General features: G+C 46.4%; 1 protein-coding gene across 10 annotated transcripts in view; it reads right to left on the reverse strand.

Annotated features, from left to right (window-relative positions):
• CACNA1D (calcium voltage-gated channel subunit alpha1 D) overlaps window positions 1-17,957 on the reverse strand; it is a 320,672-nt gene that overhangs the window by 96,241 nt on the left and 206,474 nt on the right. For all 10 annotated transcript variants that reach the window (XM_032161274.2, XM_032161273.2, XM_032161268.2 and 7 more), the window contains one exon: window positions 12,570-12,739. In XM_032161274.2, the coding sequence (XP_032017165.1) occupies window positions 12,570-12,739 (170 nt within the window). The remainder of the gene's footprint in view (window positions 1-12,569; window positions 12,740-17,957) is intronic.

Genomic DNA, 17,957 nt, shown 5'->3' on the forward strand with positions numbered 1-17,957 from the left:
AAAGAGGGGAAGATAGTCTCACAGCGCTGTGCCAGGGCTCCACTGAGGGCGAGGCAGGGTCCTCCTGCTCTCTGAGCTGATTCTGTCCTTCAGCTGGGTTGGGATGGTGGCTGAGAGCAGGTGCACAGGTTGGCCAGATCTAAGTTTAACCCTGCGTTTGTGACCTGACTTCTGTACATCTCCACTTCCTCATCTGTAAAAGGGTAAGAATGAGATGAGGCATGCGGAGTGCTGGGTCCCCATGGCTGGATGATCAGTGAGGCCCACACATGTTAACTCCATCATCTCAGAAAAGCTCTCCTGGAGCTCCCTGGAAGCAAAGCGACCAATCCAGTGTCACTTTGCCCTGGCCACTTTCATCATCGCACAGACGCATCTAGTGTGAGCCATCTTCCATATCTCTGAATCAGCTTTGGCCATCATTCTTGGTTTGTATTTGCTGTGTCTTTAACTGAGTTATTGTCTAACTTTGCCTACTGTAGGCACAGCAACTTCTCCTGTCATAGTTGTTTGATACCTAAAGAGCCACAGGCACATAAGAAATAAATATATCCCAAAAAGATGTTGCCAGGGCTGAGGAGGAACAGAGGCAGATGGAAAAGAAAGAGGACGGTGCCTATGCTAGAAATTGGAGAGCTCGTTTGGTCCTGGAAACAGACCTTGATCTAGCCCCTAAATCTGGGCAGAGGAAATGCACTCTGACCAGGGCCCTGGCAGCCTATCTTCTCCAGCCACTTACTCCCTATCACAGCATCCTTTTCCAAAATATTTCCAAAAGAAATATCACACTTATCCTTTTCCAAAAATATTTGAAAAGGTCAGGCTCAGTGGGTATAACAAAGACCTCATTTATTAAAAATAAAACATTTTACCCTTCACTTGCATTAGGCATTCTTTTTTTAATGTTAATAAATTGATATGACTTTCCCTTCCTTTAGCCCCAATAGGATCTCATCTATGTTTTTAAAAAATAAAGAGAAGAATCACAGACTATTAGAACCAGAAGGGGCTTCTGAGAATACATGAGCAAACTCTTGATTTCTCAGAGGACAAAACTGGTCAAAATGCCTTGGGACACACAGCTGAGACTGAGAAATCTCTCCTAACTTCCACTCACCGTTCTTTTCAAGTATGTACTGTGGTTTCACTGGTATACATTTTGGTGTTATGTACTTAAAATTCCACAAATGAACAAGTTCCAAAAAGCCAAACGAGTCTATTATCTACCAGTGCTTGTTTACTATTCTGATGACCTTTATTAACCACTCAAAATCTGGCATATAACCAGATCACTTACAGGATATCAGCTCAGTGACTGAGGACAGCACGAAAATCAAGCTGCAATGGTGACGACGGGGCTTTTATAAAAATCCAAACAGAAAGAGTCATACAAACTCATGAAGGTAAAGCCATGGGCAAACTACTGGAATACATGGGCTTCTCCTAACTGGCTTCCATAGCATTGTGACTGCCCATTTAGGTGATGGCCTTGTCCCCTTCAGCAGGGACTCAGTGTTAATTGCTGACAAGTGGCTAGGCCTTATTAGGGGTGCAGGCAGACCCCTCAGACCTCCCCACATTGCCAACAAGTGCCAGTCCCCTACTGTAGAAATAAGCACCAGGGGCCATCTGCACATGAACAAGCTGTGAAGCCTCTTCCCTGACACATTTCAGGAAACTGGAATGTTAGAGCTTTGTTAGAGAAGTTTATTTTTTATATAAATTTAAAAACTACTTTCAGTGAGTCTGGGAAAAACCAAGCATTAGGAAAGCTTATGCTTTCCTACTTGGATACTGGATCTGTAAGATGAGCTGTAGGACAGTATCATCTCTAAGATCCATTTACCTCTGACCTGCTATAACTGCAGGAAGGCAGAAACGCCCACATGCTGGCTGGTTTTACTACCAATAACCAGGGGGTTTCCCTTGCATTCCCCCAGCTCTGCAAGGAGGGGAGGGCACAAGAAGTGAGCCCCTGCCCACCACCCTCAGGAGGGGAGCCAGGGGTCCAGCCAGCAGCCTGCACAGGAGAACTGAGTCCGAGTGCTCTGCATGTAGAATGTCCCAGAGAATGGGGTGCAGCACAGGAAGCAGTAGCTCCCCAGAGGCCTCAGGGCGTCACAGGAAAGCCTCAGTCCTCCAGTCAAGGCACCCCGAAGGGAAGGCTTGCCACACATCAAACTGAGCCCAGAGCCCTCCGGCCTCCTTCTAGAATCTGTCCCATTAGCAGCCTCATTCACAGATGTGTTTGGCCTCAGAGCCTCACTCCTCTGTTCTCCACAGGACAGGCTTTTTTGCACACTCAGGAATTTATTTTAGCATTTCCTTCCACCTCCAAGCAGCCTAAAGCTTCTCATTCTTTTCAAAGGTAAGGGTAGGGGGTGAGGCTGGACAACTGAGCAGTGGCCGAGTTGTGGCTGCCTTCCTAGGGGACAGGGCATCTGACACCTAGATCTCGTGTTTTCATCTTATTTTCATGACAAACATGAGCAGTACCACGATGTACAGGCCAGCCAAATCTAGAAGAAGCCCACACACCCCCTAAAGGCACATGCACATGCTAGTAGAGACACATTAGGCCACCACAGAGTAACAGCCTCTTGCTGCTGTAAAGAAGCCAGGCTCTTCTTGGAGAATGTAGGTCAAGGCCAGACCAAGGTTTCTATGTCTCAAGCAAGAATTATGCCCAGACAATAACTATCTCCGCGTGTCCAGGGACAGGGGCAGCCCAGCATCCATATGAGGGCTCCTGCCCCACCTGGTGCCAGCAGGGTCGGGGTCCTTCCTGAGTCCCCAGGTATTTCAGTCAATAAAAAGCCATTCCCACTCAAAATAAAGTTCCTTAAATGTGTCAGCCTGCTTCCTCTCCCTGCAGATCTCAGAAAGACAATGGAGAAGCCACAAGAATCCTTAGAGAATCACAAGGCCCAAGCCTGCATTCAGGAAGGCAGAACCAAGGAGGGGTGTTTTCTTTTCTGGGGACAGAAATTATTTATCTCCTTTTGGTAACCTCTCCAGAGCTATATCCCTATGTCAGTCTTTAAAGACGTTTTTTCTTATGTCCATGACACTATTTCCTGCTTAACTGAAGGCCATTCTTCTTGCAGACACCTTCAGGTGCTGCATCAAGCCCAGCCTCCTTTCATAAACCTTCTGTGAATGCTACAGATAAAAAAGGCAGCCCCAACTCTGCCCCTAACTCACTGTCCCACCTCAGGCAAGTTCCACCTCCTCTTCTCCCTCCTCCGGGGGCCACAACGTGCTGAATGACAAGGGCTTATATCTGATAATCTCTTAATTCCTTTTCACTTTTAGGCCTTCTGATGAGACCTAGACTCTAATATAACCCTCTTCAGATATCCACGGGTTGTTCCCATCTGCGTCTGATAACCTCTCAGCTCAGCATTCCCACGGGGGGCAGAGGCCACTTCAAAGAAAAGAGTACAGCGTGTCCCCTCTGTTCCCTTAGTGGTTGGCTTCACGTCCCTGCGGTCTGAATCTTCTTAAACAGACTTTCACCAGAGTCAGGTGACCAGGGCCGATCCTGGTGGCAGAACTAGGTTGACTGTGCTGGTGAGCACAGGCAAAGCTCTGTGCTGCTGTCAAACCACTGCCATGACTTGGGCAGCGCAAGACAGGGAGCCCGCTGCTCACCTAACTGTCTGCCTGGGGATGGGTCTGACAGCTACTCCAGGGATTCTGAGGAAGGGTATGTTTAGCATTATCTTAGGACATAGCTGGAAATGAACTTTCCCACAGGAGCCCATTCTCACTTCCAAAGGCAAGTGCCCCCAAATCTTTGCATCCCTGAAGTCTATTTTTGTTTTTTAAGAGACAGAGATCTCACTCTGTTACTCAGGCTGGGGTGTAATGGCGCAATATCGCTGACTGCAGCCTCGAACTCCTGGGCTTATGCAACCCTCTTGCCTCAGCCTCCCAAGTTGCTGGGGACTATAGGCATGCACCACCACACCTGAGTTTTTTGTTTGTTTGTTTACAATTTTTGGTAGACACAGGGTCTCACTTTGTTGCCCAGGCTAGTCTCAAACTCCTGGCTTCAAGTGATCCTCCTGCCTCGGCTTCCTAAAGTGCTGGAATTACAGGTGTGAGCCACTGCACCCAGCTAATTTCATTCTTAAAGCTGCCACTACTAGCTTTGGCATAGTCCTGGGCAAAGTAGCCAGAGACTAAGAGACGGAGAAGCAATTTGAAACATGTAGCCTGGAGAAAAAAAAAAATCAATCAAATAACATTATTGGAATTTCTAAACAGTTTAAATTTAAAAAAAATCATTTGGGGAAAAGTATTTTAAAAGTCTATCTTCCAGTCTAAGAATATTCATGCTGAATCAAGTACATTTTTTGAGTTGGTTCAGCTGCTTCTTTATAAGGTACAGTTCAAACAAAAAGAAAACTGCAATGCTATCTTGGTAAGGGCACATTATTTTGGAAAAAGACAAGAAGAAAGAAATCAAGCAATTATAACATAGGCATCTTCTGAACACACCACACGGCACATGCATTTCACACAATGCCTATGCGCAAGGAAAAGGTATCAGAGACGCTGCGGAAAGAGAAAGTCCAGTCTCAGTAATTTACCAGGATCTTTAGCCCTGCGTTGGCGAAAGCAGCAAAACTTCTTTTTCTTCTTCTCTTCCTTAAGCAAGTCGGCCACTGTGACCCCTTCAGGTTGAACACAGGCAATTTCATTACGAAGCAGCAGAGGGCAGCAACAGCAGCCAAACCAGGGCCCCACATGGCCAGCCTCGCCAGCCAGGCAGCCTCATGCAATGGACGCCCGCCTGCCCCAGTCCCCCTCCTGCTAGGAATCCAGCTCAGCATCAGAACAGTGGAGAGGAAGTGCCCTTTCCACAGCTATTACACAAACACCTGTCTTTAAGAACCTGTTCTAAATCAACAACCAGCTAACCCATGCTAGATAAAGGTTTCCAGGGTTTGGCTTCCCGCCTAAGAAGGGTATTCAGGAAAAGGCACTTTAGGGGGAGTCAGGAGCCCTGTACAGACTGGCTATGTGATTCCAAACAGCACCACCATATGGGACAGGACAGGTGGGAGTTCAAAAGGTGGGCTCTGGACTCTGACACGCCAGGTCTAACCCCAGCCCTGCCATTTCCATGTCGGAAAACTGTGGACAGGTTACCTGATACTGCGAAGCCTTAGTTTCCTCCACACCTGTAAGATGTCAATAATAATTGGACCTGTACTGCGTAAGGTTGTTGTAAGAGGTGAACAGTAGAGACGGTAATAAAAGCAATGTGCCCAGCTTTGGCAAGGCACAATCTACCACTACTGTCATCACTATGACTCTCCCATGACCACCAGGTCACAAGAGAATTGACTCTGGGATCTCTAACCCCTTGCAGCCCTGTGATTCCATGATCACTCTAAGCCAGCTAGTCTTTAGGGTACGACCCCGTGCTCTAGGGGAGGGTCGTAAGAGGCAGTGTGAGACAGCAGCAGGAATGCCAGAGTAAGCAAGGGCGTGGGCAGCACAGACACCTGCACACACTATGGGTAGGCAGAATACTCACGTTCCTAAAATGTGCATCCTTTCTGACACAGCAGACCCTTTTCTTGTATCCTCTCCCACAAAACCATGAACACGAGCACACAGACACAGGGGCATGTGTTTGCAGGGGTTAATGATGGTTAGCGTGCAGACTGTGGCAGAGCTTGGGTTCAAATCTCAGCTTTGCCATGTTAAGTCACATGGCCTTGGGAAGCTACTGAATTGCTTTGTGCTTTAGTTTCCCCATTTGTCAAGTTCCTGTCTCAGAGTTGCGTGAAGAAGAATGAACGTATTCACCCACAGCCCTTGCAACAGTGTCTCACACACAGAAAGCACCTGACAAATGCTAGTTATTATTACTCTACGTTCTTTCATTCAAGAAGGAAGCAATGGCATGCTCATGTGTGGGACCAACACTGTGCTGGGTGCAGCCACACAGCAGAGGGCAGAAACAGACCCTATTCCTGCTGCGCCCATGGAGCTGATGCTCTCGTGGTGGAGAGACCTCTATAAAGTAGAGGTCCACGTGCTGTAGAGTGTACAGTCCACTGCAGCAGTTTTTATAATGGCAATTTATTGAAAAGAGCCAACATTTTGCTTTAAAAACATGGGAAACATCTGTGGTACATGGTTCAGTGAAAAATACCTGTGTTGGGCATCTTAGGGTAGAAGCTATATGCATGCTGTCTGTGTCATGTATCATATGCAGTGAGGTGTGGAAGTAGAGGCCCCAAACTTCCAAGTCTGCCTCTCTTTAAGAAGAAGGAAGAGAGAATTTTTTTTCTTACTTTATATACTTTGAAATTACATGAATTTTTTATGTAGGCAAGTATTACTTCCATAATTGAAATGTATTAAAAACAAATAAAACAACCCTGATTTGAGACTGCAAACTTGGCTGGAGTACCAACTCCCTGTCTCCACAGTGGGGCAACAGGCCCTGAATCCAGCTCCCATCAGCTCTTAGGAGGCTGAAGGTGATGGCAGACGTGCAGGCACTTTTAGAAATTACCACTGCTTTCTATCACCCCTGTGGAGAGAGTCTCCCTGTCCAGACAACTACTCCCAGTGCCACCCCAATGGAGACAGTGTCCAGCCACTGATCCTAGGGCCAGCCCCTGAGTCAGCCCTCCCACTTGCCAGTGAAAGCACTTCCAGCTGCCTCTCCAGTGAGGGCTCTTGACCTGGACGCATATTTACCATACGCCACTCTAACTGCTGCTGTTTGCTTTACAGCTTTTAATTGAGTATTTTCCATTTTGAACTCGTGCCTTGAGGTAGTTCGGTGGTGACAAAAGCAGTTTTATAAATCAAAATTTCAAAACACAGTCTTTCAAAACAGGACCAGCAAATTGCTATGCCTTATGCTTGCAACCAGCTATGCCATCCTGGTTTTCTGTCCACCCCCAAAGCAAACATTGCAGTAAGAGGCAACTAGGTAGCACATGCCAAAGGGTGGCAGCTAGGGCAACCTGCTCCACCAAGCCCCAGGGTGGTACAGTCCCCGGGCAGGCAGGGGCAGTGCCCATAGCCTCCAGGACCACTGAAAAAGCAGAACACAGACAGGCCGCCCTTGTGGTCAGAGATGAAGTTTCAGGTATGCCCCTCCCTTTCTTTGGGCATCAAATATCTTTACTTAAAGGAATTATTAATCATTAATAGTTCCTACAATAAAACTGCCCTGCTTTTCTGGCCAGAGTTTTAGAATGAGCTCCCTTTAAAATGATTTCATTTTTAATGCTTTTTTTTTTAAGACTAATCACTGACAATGAGAAGAGTTTAAAATAGAATTTTAGGCTTCCAGATTTTAATGGTCCTAGCAAAACTCCATTGTTAACTCAGAAGCAGCTGCATATGTCTAAAAAAATCACTTTGCGATTTGGCAGGGTTTCTTAAGAAACTTGAAGCTCAGCAAAAAGTTAAATAAATTATCCTTGAAAATTTACCAAATGCTCAGGAACTTACTTCAAAGGGAATTTTGTCCATTCAGTTAATTGTGTAACACCAGCTAATAGCAAATTTATGAAATTGATATTTTAAATATTCTATGAATGCACAAAGCTGGAGCTACCTGTCACCAGTCACCAGACAGCTCAGTTAGAGGCCTGATTGCCTCTCCTCTTCTTTCAAGTGAATGCCTGGAACAGTTTGATATTCAGCCACTGATAGCATCCTGGACTCAGGAGTTCTGAACCCTAGCTTCACATTAGAATCCCCAGGGAACTTTAATGAAAAAGAGCCACCCCTGGCTCCCACCCCAAGATTAATCAAGAGTCTTAGAGGGTGGAGTATGGCATCAAGAAGCGTCCAAGCTCCCCAGGTGATTATAATGTACAGCCAGTGTTGGGCATCGCAGATGCAGGCAGTGACATTTAGCAGATCAGAGAGAAAAGATAATGTGAGCGCATCTCCAAGTACTTGATTTGACATCTGTTCTCTGACAGCAAGCACTGCCAAACTAGAAATGGACTTCAAGAGCCTGAAAGCTGTGCTGCCCTATCTCGAAAGTGACCTAGTTAACAGATTTGTTTTCCATCAATACTTCAGAACCTTATAGTTTCTGAACAGAAAAGTACAGGGCAATGGTCCTAAGAGGGAGGCCCCACCCTGAGGCTAGTTAGAGGTCTAGTAGAACCTTCAAAAATATTATGTTTAGGGGCCGGGCGCGGTGGCTCACGCTTGTAATCCCAGCACTTTGGGAGGCCAAGGCGGGCGAATCACGAGGTCAGGAGATCGAGACCACGGTGAAACCCCGTCTTTACTAAAAATACAAAAAAATTAGCCGGGCGTCGTGGTGGGCGCCTGTAGTCCCAGCTACTCAGAGAGGCTGAGGCAGGAGAATGGCGTGAACCCGGGAGGCGGAGCTTGCAGTGAGCCGAGATTGCGCCACTGCACTCCAGCCTGGGCGACAGAGCAAGACTCCGTCTCAAAAAAAAAAAATATTATGTTTAGGAAAGTCAAATACTACATATTCTCACTGATAAGCAAAAGCTAAATAATGTGTACATATGGACATAGGGTGTGGATGGAATAATAGGCGTTGGAGACACAGAAGGGTGGGAGGGTGGAAGAGGGGTGAGGGATGAGAAATTACTTACTGGGTACAATGTATGCTATTCGGGTGATGGTTACACTAAAAGCCCAGACTTCACCGCTATGTAATATACCCATGTCACAGAATGCTATTTGTACCCCCTAAATTTATACCCCTAAAATTCTGTTGAGGTCAACTTTTACTGGTGTCTGATGAAAACAGCAGCAGCACATACTACAACTATGACTACTCTTACCAGTCACAGAACATTCAATCGTCACAACAGCCCCATGGGGAGATATATCTTTATCCCCTTCTTGCAGACAAGGAAAGTGGGGTCCAGAGAGGTTGAGTAATTTGCCTAACACTAAAGTCCAAATTCCAAGTCACAAAACTCCACTGCAGCCACATCTGGAGAAGGGGCATCAAGATGCCCTCCAGCCCAAGCCTTTGCTTCCTGTGAGCTCACAGACACCTGCTGTTATTAATGACTTCCTACACCCACCTCTGCTCATCTAGGCTGAGGCTCAGCCATCAGGAAGCATTTCTTCTCACACTGTCACTTCAATCCTCAATGTCCTGGAGGAAACTGCTCAACTCACATCCAGGATCCAGCTGAAAAGGGCTATCAGTTGAATTAGCATCCTTAGGCCACTATGGACAAAGTCAGGAGCCCAGGCCCTGCACCATCGTCCTCTCAAGAGGTAACAGAGGAGCAGGGTTGGAGTGGAAAGCACATGGGGTAATCTCACCCCCCCAGGGAGGATGCAAACCCCATAATACTGGCAACACCCACACTTCTACTGCCTGCTAATCAGATGCACAGAGACGGCCCCAGACCTGGCATGTGCATGTGGTGAATCCAGGACTGTTTATTTGGTAAGGAGGACCGTGTGGGCCTCACTGAAACCCTCTCCTTGTGTGGTTTTCTGGCTGTGACAGGAAGAAAATAGCTGGCAGCCACAGGAGGCCCCAGGGAAACCTCAACAGTGCTGTCTCCTCCAGAGGGTCTGGGCTGCTGAGGTCTGTGATCAGAGAGGTTCTCTCCTCAGAGGAGGAGGAGACGTGGTGCTCTCAAGTCAGTTAAATCCCATCATGGCCTCCACAGCCAAGATTTCTGTCTTTATTTAAAACCCTCATCATCAAGGCTCTGGAAATCTGATGACTCGGGAAGCACTGTGAGCCTCACTCCACAGGAAACCCCAGCACCTGGCAAAATAAGCTCCATAAAGAACAAGGGTGCACCACAGAAATATTTGCTATTCTGGATCAAATGTTAAGCTAGTTAATCATTTTGAGTTACACATCACGGTGCATAGCAGAAACAATACTGCTGATGTTCCCAAGACACAGTGCAGCTTTATGGGCTTGGGAGCCCCAGTGAGAGTGAATTCTGAAGATCTACAAGGCTTTTAAACGGGTTTTCTTTCCTAGATTATATTACTGAGCAATGCATTTAAGGGCCATGAATATTTGTCACTTCGCACACCTTGTTTGTGCCATTTCCCCAGCTTGAAAAAGCCCCCACCCCCACCCTCTGCCGCCCAGGGCTGCTCCTCCCACGGAGCCTTCCTCACATTGCCCAGCCCGCCCACTCCCACCAGCCAGAATCACCGCGCCCTCCCGGGCTCACACAGCAGAGTGCTGGGCCTTAACAATGGGATCAGCTTCTCACACTAAACCACTCCTTCTCCATCTTCCCCTCATGGCAAGTTCTCCGAAAGGCAGAGTCACTGATTTCTGTCATCATCAGGTTTTTACAGTGATAGGTCATAGGAAATGCCGGGCTGAGATAAAATGGTTAACCCTCAAGATATCACGTTAAATCCAATGAAAACCCTTAATCCTCAAATCATAGGCCCTATAAACAACCCTACCATGACTGATGTTAGCAACACTAGAACACGAATCCTTATCTACTTCTAGAGGAGGAGAAATAAACAGAGGAAAGGCCACTGGCCCGTAAGAAGGCCTCACTCAGCTCCCTGGGGGACACAGCTAAACTAGCAAAGAAAGATACTCTGCCAAGAAAAAAGGGGCCATACCTCCTCTCGTTTACAAATAACATGTTGGGTTCAGGAGAGATGAGGCAGGTCAGCATCCAAGTTACAGTTTGCAAGTGAAGGGGAAAAGAGCTGTGCAGGCATCTCCAAGCTGCACCTACATGGCCTGTTGCCAGCAATACTGCAGGTGCAGAAGCTCCATGAAGGCCACGGGGTTCAGACTGGCTTGACTGCCAAGGGGAGAGCTGTGCAGAGGACAGGCAGACACTCTTACATCTGATCACTTCATAGGCACATCGCTGAGTCTGAGACTCAAATGAATGTCTATTTATAAACTCTGAACTTGCATTCAGCAAACAGTTAGCTCTAGAAACCCTCTCTTAGTCTTCTGATCCTCAGGTGCTGAAGTCCCGGCCCCTTCCTGAGCCTAGCAAGATGCAGGGAGGGACAGAAGAGAGGCCTGACCCTGCCCACTGCCACTCAGCACACCGGTTTGCACCAGCCGGGGCATCTGAGATCACGGAACACACTCCCTCCCCATGGAGGCACAGAGCCCAGCCCTGAAGAAAGGTAAGGGCCCTCTCAGTCAAGAAGCCCCCCACCAGGGGTCTCTCAGCCCCTACTCACACACTCCACAACTTCCAGATGAGGCACAATGGCACCTCACCCACCCTTCCTATGGCAGCTCACCCCGACCTTCATACCCTCTGTGGTCCAGCTGAAGGGCCCACTGTTTCCTCCCTGAAACCTGGCCTTTGCCCACCTCCATACCTCCCTCACGCTAGTCCCCTGGGTCAGAGTGCTTCTTCTGACACTGAATGGTCACACCTGCAATCCATCCATCCTTCAGGGCCCAGGCCAAATACTCCCCCCAGCCCTGTCCTCTATCCCTCCTCGGCTCCTATAGCACGTGCCTGCCCTCTATGTGTGCCCTGCAGCTCTGCTCCCCAGGGCTGCATTTAGGGTGAGCAGGCTTGTCTCTCCCTAGGAGGCAGCACTCCATATCCTCTCCAGCTCAGGGTTTCCCCTGTACCCAGCAACAGGCCTTGCTGAGAGCAAAACATCCAAGGCGCTCTGCTCAAGCAGGGATTTGCTCGGCCGTCTTCTACAACGTAGGGCCGGCCTCGGGTCCCCAGGCCTCTCAATGGACATGTGCCCTTGAAGTATGTTCTTGGTCCTTCCTATCCAACTCTTCCAGATTTGAAGCAAGTCACAGACATCTCAGTCAAATGCACTGCTGGATTCCAGTTTCCACTCTGACCCAAGGCACAAACGGCCCCAGAAAGAATAAAAGCACATCTGTGGGAAAAGTATGCAGTGAAAGAGACACCATGGTTGACAATGGCAATTAATGTCAGTGATTGACTGAGTTCTCAGGCCTTGCCTCCTGCAGAAAGTGCTCTAGGGTGCTTAGTGTCACAGGGTGGGGTGTCAGTGGGTGACAGCAAAGCAGCTGTCACTGACTCACATGCCCCTTAACACCTGCCAAGAATGGTGAGCCGGTTTCCTCCCAGCCCCTGATGGGCTAAGCATATGGCTTCATATGAATAGCATATGTAGGAGCCATGTCAGGTGGCCTAAGAGTAAGAGTCAAGAGGAACCCTGCACTTCAAATTCTTGTCCAATAACACTGTTCACTTTGAGGTGAGGGAAACCACAGCTTCTTCTCTCCTGTGGTACGAGAATATGTGTCTCATCACCCCTGTGCCCGCACAGAAATGCACTTGCTGAATTTCCCAGGCCAACAGTGGGTCCGTTTGACCCTCCTTGGCTATAAAGCCACCTTACCAAATACAACTCTAAACCCCAAACCTCAGGCAGAAATCCAGAGTCAGCACCCATGCGCCTGCTCTCTCCGTGCTGTGTGCAGGCAGAAGGGACCAGATGGCTGGGAGGAGGCTGTCCCACTCACAGCCTGGGTCAGAGTCGAGGAAGGCCTGCTGCCAGGCATCTGAACCGCACACTGGGTCTGTCTAGCCAGGGGCAGGAAAGGTGCTACATACTATTTCGTTTGCCTTCCTCTCCTCCTTCTTCCTCGTTCTCAGGATCGATGTCCTCAGCTTGGGTGATCCAATCCAAGTAGCCCTTTAGATCCTCCTCCAGCTGCTGCTTCTCCCGGAGCTTCTGGAAATCTCCCCGTGCTTTTGCCTTCTCTCTTTCCTTTGAGAATTCTCTGAAGGAGGCAAAGAGGACAAGCACATATCAGGATGTCCTTGGGGACCTGCATCCTGAGCCACTGCCCTGCTGCACAAGAGTCTTGTGGCAGGACACACAGCACTGAGTACAGTCACATGAGCACAGCAATGGAGCCACACACTTGGACAGGACAGAAGACAGTGTCTTCCAAAGCAAGACCATGGGGGTCAGAGTCGCAGAGCCCACACCAATACACATGCATCATTTCTTAGAAAAAATGAACTCCCCTTAGATGACAGCGATCTCAAGGGGCCTAGGCCCAAAACACCATGTGCTGTCATTGCAGGCCTCTGACACCCCCCAACAAGGGGCCTGAACTCAGAGATGCCCCACTTTCCCCAGAGCCTCCTCAAAGAGGAGGGACCCAAATGGGCCAAGCCGTGGTGAAAGAGTACCAAGTTTAGAGCTTCTTCAATGCTTTTGGACAAACTTTGCATTAATATTGTGTGCTACTCCTCTTGTCCAAACCAAGAGCTATGAGTGGGCAGCAGTCCTTGCTGGTGCCCACACCAGGCTCCTCTACCCATCACCTGCAGGTTCGGGCCAGAGCAGTGCACGGAGTCAGGGCAGTCGCCACCCCCTCCACAACCCAGTTCTCCCTTCCCAGATGGGAACTCGAGCATTGATGAAGCATTATTGTTTTTCTTAACCCCTGCTACTTGTCATGGTCTTCCCCAAAAGTCTTCCCTGCAGGAGGGGAAGAGGCATATGATTTGCTGCCCATTTATAGGAACACCTGCCCTGGAAAGGATCTGGCAGATAGGTAAATGTTCCCAACTGTGGGGTGTTTATGCTACTTTCCACCATGTGTGCAAGCCTCTATCTATGCATATATACAAAACCCCACACACTCAGGCAAGCCTGAGAGTCAGGTGGACGATTACCCAATTTTTATATACGAGAAACCATCTGCATCTCCAACCGTGAGTTGTTATAGGAGCCAAGATATGTGAGTTAGAGACTTAGTAAAAAGCTGCTAAGGAAGCAGGTGAGGTTACAGCAATGCAGTTTCTGCACACAGACCTTGAGATTCTGACACAGGTTACTTCTGTCTGCCTTCTTCTCTTCATTCCGAGTCAAAGCCAGCATGTCTCTTTCAGGGTCCTACCTCAATAACCCAACCCAACCCAACCCAACCCAACCCAACCGACGAATGGGGAAGTCACCTGCTTTCATAAAGCTAACCCCAGTCAGGCGCGGTGGCTCATGCCTGTAATCCCAACACTTTGGGAAGCCGAGGTGGGCAGATCATGAGGTCAGGAGTTTGAGACCAGCCTGGCCAACATGGTGAAACCCCATCTCTACTAAAATAAAAAAAATTAGCTGGGCATGGAGGTGCATGCCTGTAGTCCCAGCTACTCAGGAGGCTGAGGCAGGAGAATTGCTTGAACCTGGGAGGCAGAGGTTGCAGTGAGCCGAGTTCGTGGCACTGCATTCCAGCCTGGGCAACAGAGTGAGACGCCGTCTCCAAAAAAAAAACAATAACAACAACAACAACAAAAAAAAACTAACCCCATATTCACACTCCTCTCTTAACTCTAGGCTGTCGGGCTGAACAGATGCTTGCACACCCAGTGACACTAATACTTCAGATAAGAAACTGGAATCCTCACCAAGTGCCACCCTCCGCCCACAATTAGAAAGAGTCCCACTCAGACAGAGGTTGCGGTGAGCTGAGATTGCACCATTGCACTCCAGCCTGGGCAACAGAGCAAGACTCCGTCTCAAAAAAAAAAAAAAAAGAAAGGATCCCTCTCATTGCTTCTAAATCACCCCACTTTTCAGACTCTCTGGAACCTATCCTTGGTCCTGTTAGGGCTGTCAGTCTCCACTCCACTCCCTGTGAATAAGGAAGGAGGCCAGGCTTTGTGGATCTAGAGAGTGAGCAGGAGCCGATCTGAGCCCAGACACGTGCTCTGACCTCCCAGCCCAAAGAACACCTGTTGTCGCAAAGAAGTAAGGACTCCAGTGTCTCGCCGTTCACATGTACCACACCCTGAGAATGGTTTGGGGTTTCTAGGCCTCCGGGGATTCCTGACACATGGGAAATACGTAACTCAGCTCTAGGTAAATTCACCAAATGACTCTCTGAACTCTGAAAAAGTCACACTCAACCCAGAATCACATCTCTGAGCAACAATAAGAGGGCTTGGAATGTCATGTGTCTGTAGGAAAATGAATTATATAATCTGTTTTCTTAAATACACCTCAAAGAAAAGTGGACCTTCAGTTCTATTATTCACCAAAAAAGTATCCTAGTACAAATCTGTTTGCATGTTTTGATTCCGAACTTAGCATACTAAATTCAGATGGTTACATACAAACAAGGTATTCTTACTTTGGGTCCATATCATATACGGGTTCTTGGGAAAAAATTATGAAGATAGTAAAAGAGTTACCCTGAGAAGCTTAAGGACATTCATTTTATAATGTATAATTACATACATTATATACATTTTATAATGTATTATAATTATAAAATTATAGTTTATATTTTATAATTATATAATTATATACATTTTATAATGTATAATTACATACATTATAAAATGAATGTCCTTAAGCTTCTCAGGGTAACTCTTTTACTATCTTCGTAATTTTCTTTTGTAATATTTTATGCCTTTTTAACATTACAAATATAAAAATCCCGTTTCTAACAAGCTGCATCACTGTTGTATATTTTCCACTGCTGGGACACAGTTAAGCAGGCATAAGTAAAACTCTACTCTGACTAAAATTCCTAAGAGTGAAACACCCTGCCAAGTCCTGGTTTATGGCCCACTCACAATGATGGTCACTACCACAAAAGCTCATACAACAAAGCTGCTGATACAGACCCTCTGAACTGTTTTTAGACAGTTCTGAATGGCTGAACACTTGGCAGGAAGGTATTATTTATTGATGTGGACAGAGGTGAGGTTTATGCAGTAGAAATCTGTTGGCCACAGGGCAGGATGGAGGAAGGGGGCAGGGAGGTAGAGTCCCTGTGATAAACCCAGATAAAGCCTTGGCCCTCCTACACCACTCTGGGCTCTTCGTCTGAAGACTTGGCTTCTAGTCCTAGCTCTGTCACTGTTGTGTTCTGAGCTTCAGTTTCCTCACTTCCAAATAGACACAACAATACCCGTTCTGCTGTTTCACAGGAATTAAGCAAGACATTCAGTAAGGCTTTGAAAACACAAAGAGTGGGATCAAATGTATAATAGTTGTTGAATCCAGACATAAGAGAGAAACTTAAAAGGCAAATGGAAGAGCTTTCTCAAATTATCAAAGGGAGAAAAATTAGCACTAGCTGTGAATGGGCTCTAAGCTGCCACAAACCCGTCAGGATCCGGAGACGCATAGAAGGACACATGGGTCCCAAGGCTCAGAGTGACCGCAATGAGCTGGCAAACCCACTGCCAATCCTGTACACTATCTGCTCAGTTGAGAATAACCCATTCCTATCACAACTGACCCTCTGATCCTGAAAATCACACCTCAAGTCCGAGGCACCTTCTATCAAACTTTGCAATGATGGAAAAAAAGTTACTCCACTTTGCATAAGAATTCATCATATTCTAAGAATCCTATTACTAAGAGATTGTTTTACAAAGCTTATTTAATAAAGCTATTGGTAGAAACCAACGGACTTTTGCAAGTGACTAAAAATCCAACAACTGTTATATGTTAGGAGGCTTCTTGTTCCAAACTAGAATTTTGGTTATGGTGTGTCTGATCAAAAGATAAATTAGTGCCTGGACGGAAAAAAAAAAAAAAAAAAGCAAATATAGTGTGCTACCCTGCTACCCTTTGCACACAAAAAACTGGGAAATAAAATGCACATATTTCTCTCAGATGTATCTAAAAGAAAGAGCAGAAAACAAGGGATTGGAATGAATTAGGCCGAAGGAATCAAGGTTGGAGTGACACTCTCAAGTATATCTTTTTCTATAGTTTTGACTTTGGGAACCATGTTAATGTTCTTCACCTTAAATTTTTTAAAATTAAGTCAGTAAGGATGAGATGAAGGGAACATACCCCTAAACTGAAAGTGAATTGAAACAAACAAATCTGTAATTCAAATGAATACCATAACCAGACTGAACCAGAACCAGACTGAAGGAGAAAGACAAAACTAATTCAAATAGCTCATGAACATTTGACGACATGCTCTCAGTCTTGGGTAGGATTGGAGTGAGGGATGAACTACAAACAAATGCTGAACTCTTTTCAGTAGCTTTGTTTTTTGTAGTGATGTGGATGAGACCATTCTGAAACTATCTTTGACATATTACAGGATTTAGCGAGTGAGTACATGTGCTAATGTTGCTGGGAGCCAGAGTTCTCGCTGTGGAAGGAGGGACACAGAAACATGGAACAGAGAAGAACCCTCCGGGGATGGACTGGAATTGAAGGTATAGGTATGAACTGATGATATCTAAAAGGTGTTTAAAGTCTGATTTCCAATGTCTGATTTTAAGAGGCTGATATCTGAGTATGTGTATGTATCAATGTAAGTATGTGTATGAATATGTGTATAGAAATACATATTTTCCTAGGTCTGTCTGTTGAAAGGATTTAGAAGCAAAGATGCTCTGGCAGGTACAAGCACACCTGGTACCCATATCTTGTTCTCTAATAACATTCCCCATTAAAAGGAACCAGGGAACTTTGGAGAAGTGGGTGATTCCAGGGCAAGGGTAGGGTAGGTACAAGATGAAGAAAATAAGGAAGTGCTTAAAAACAAAAACAAACCAAAATACATTATGGAGATACATCATAAGGATACAGGAGCTAGAGAAGTAGCTCCTACTAGCCAAATCTTAGGAAATTTGAGCACTGAAATACCTAAGGACAGTAATAAATTATAACATATTTTTAAAAATCAGTCCACATCCCTTATGGATAGATAACAAATGAAAAACTAAATAAGGTAAAATTTAATATTAGGTGAATTGGGGTAAGGGGTACATGGATTATTCACTGTGCTATTTCTATTCCTGGGGTTGTTCTATATATTTGAAATTATTTCCAAATAGAAAAAATTTGAATGCTTAGAAGATATAACTCTACTACTAACCAAATTCAAATTCATGTTGTTACATATTCATTTCAGCTTACCAGCTAGACTGTAAGCTCCTTGCAGGCAGGAATGGACAATGTTGTCCATTTCTCATGTATTTCTTCCCATGTCTCTATTTCCCCTTGGTGCC

This window comes from Hylobates moloch, unplaced genomic scaffold, assembly GCF_009828535.3.
Source record: "Hylobates moloch isolate HMO894 unplaced genomic scaffold, HMol_V3 SCAFFOLD_8, whole genome shotgun sequence".
Lineage (NCBI taxonomy): Eukaryota > Metazoa > Chordata > Mammalia > Primates > Hylobatidae > Hylobates > Hylobates moloch.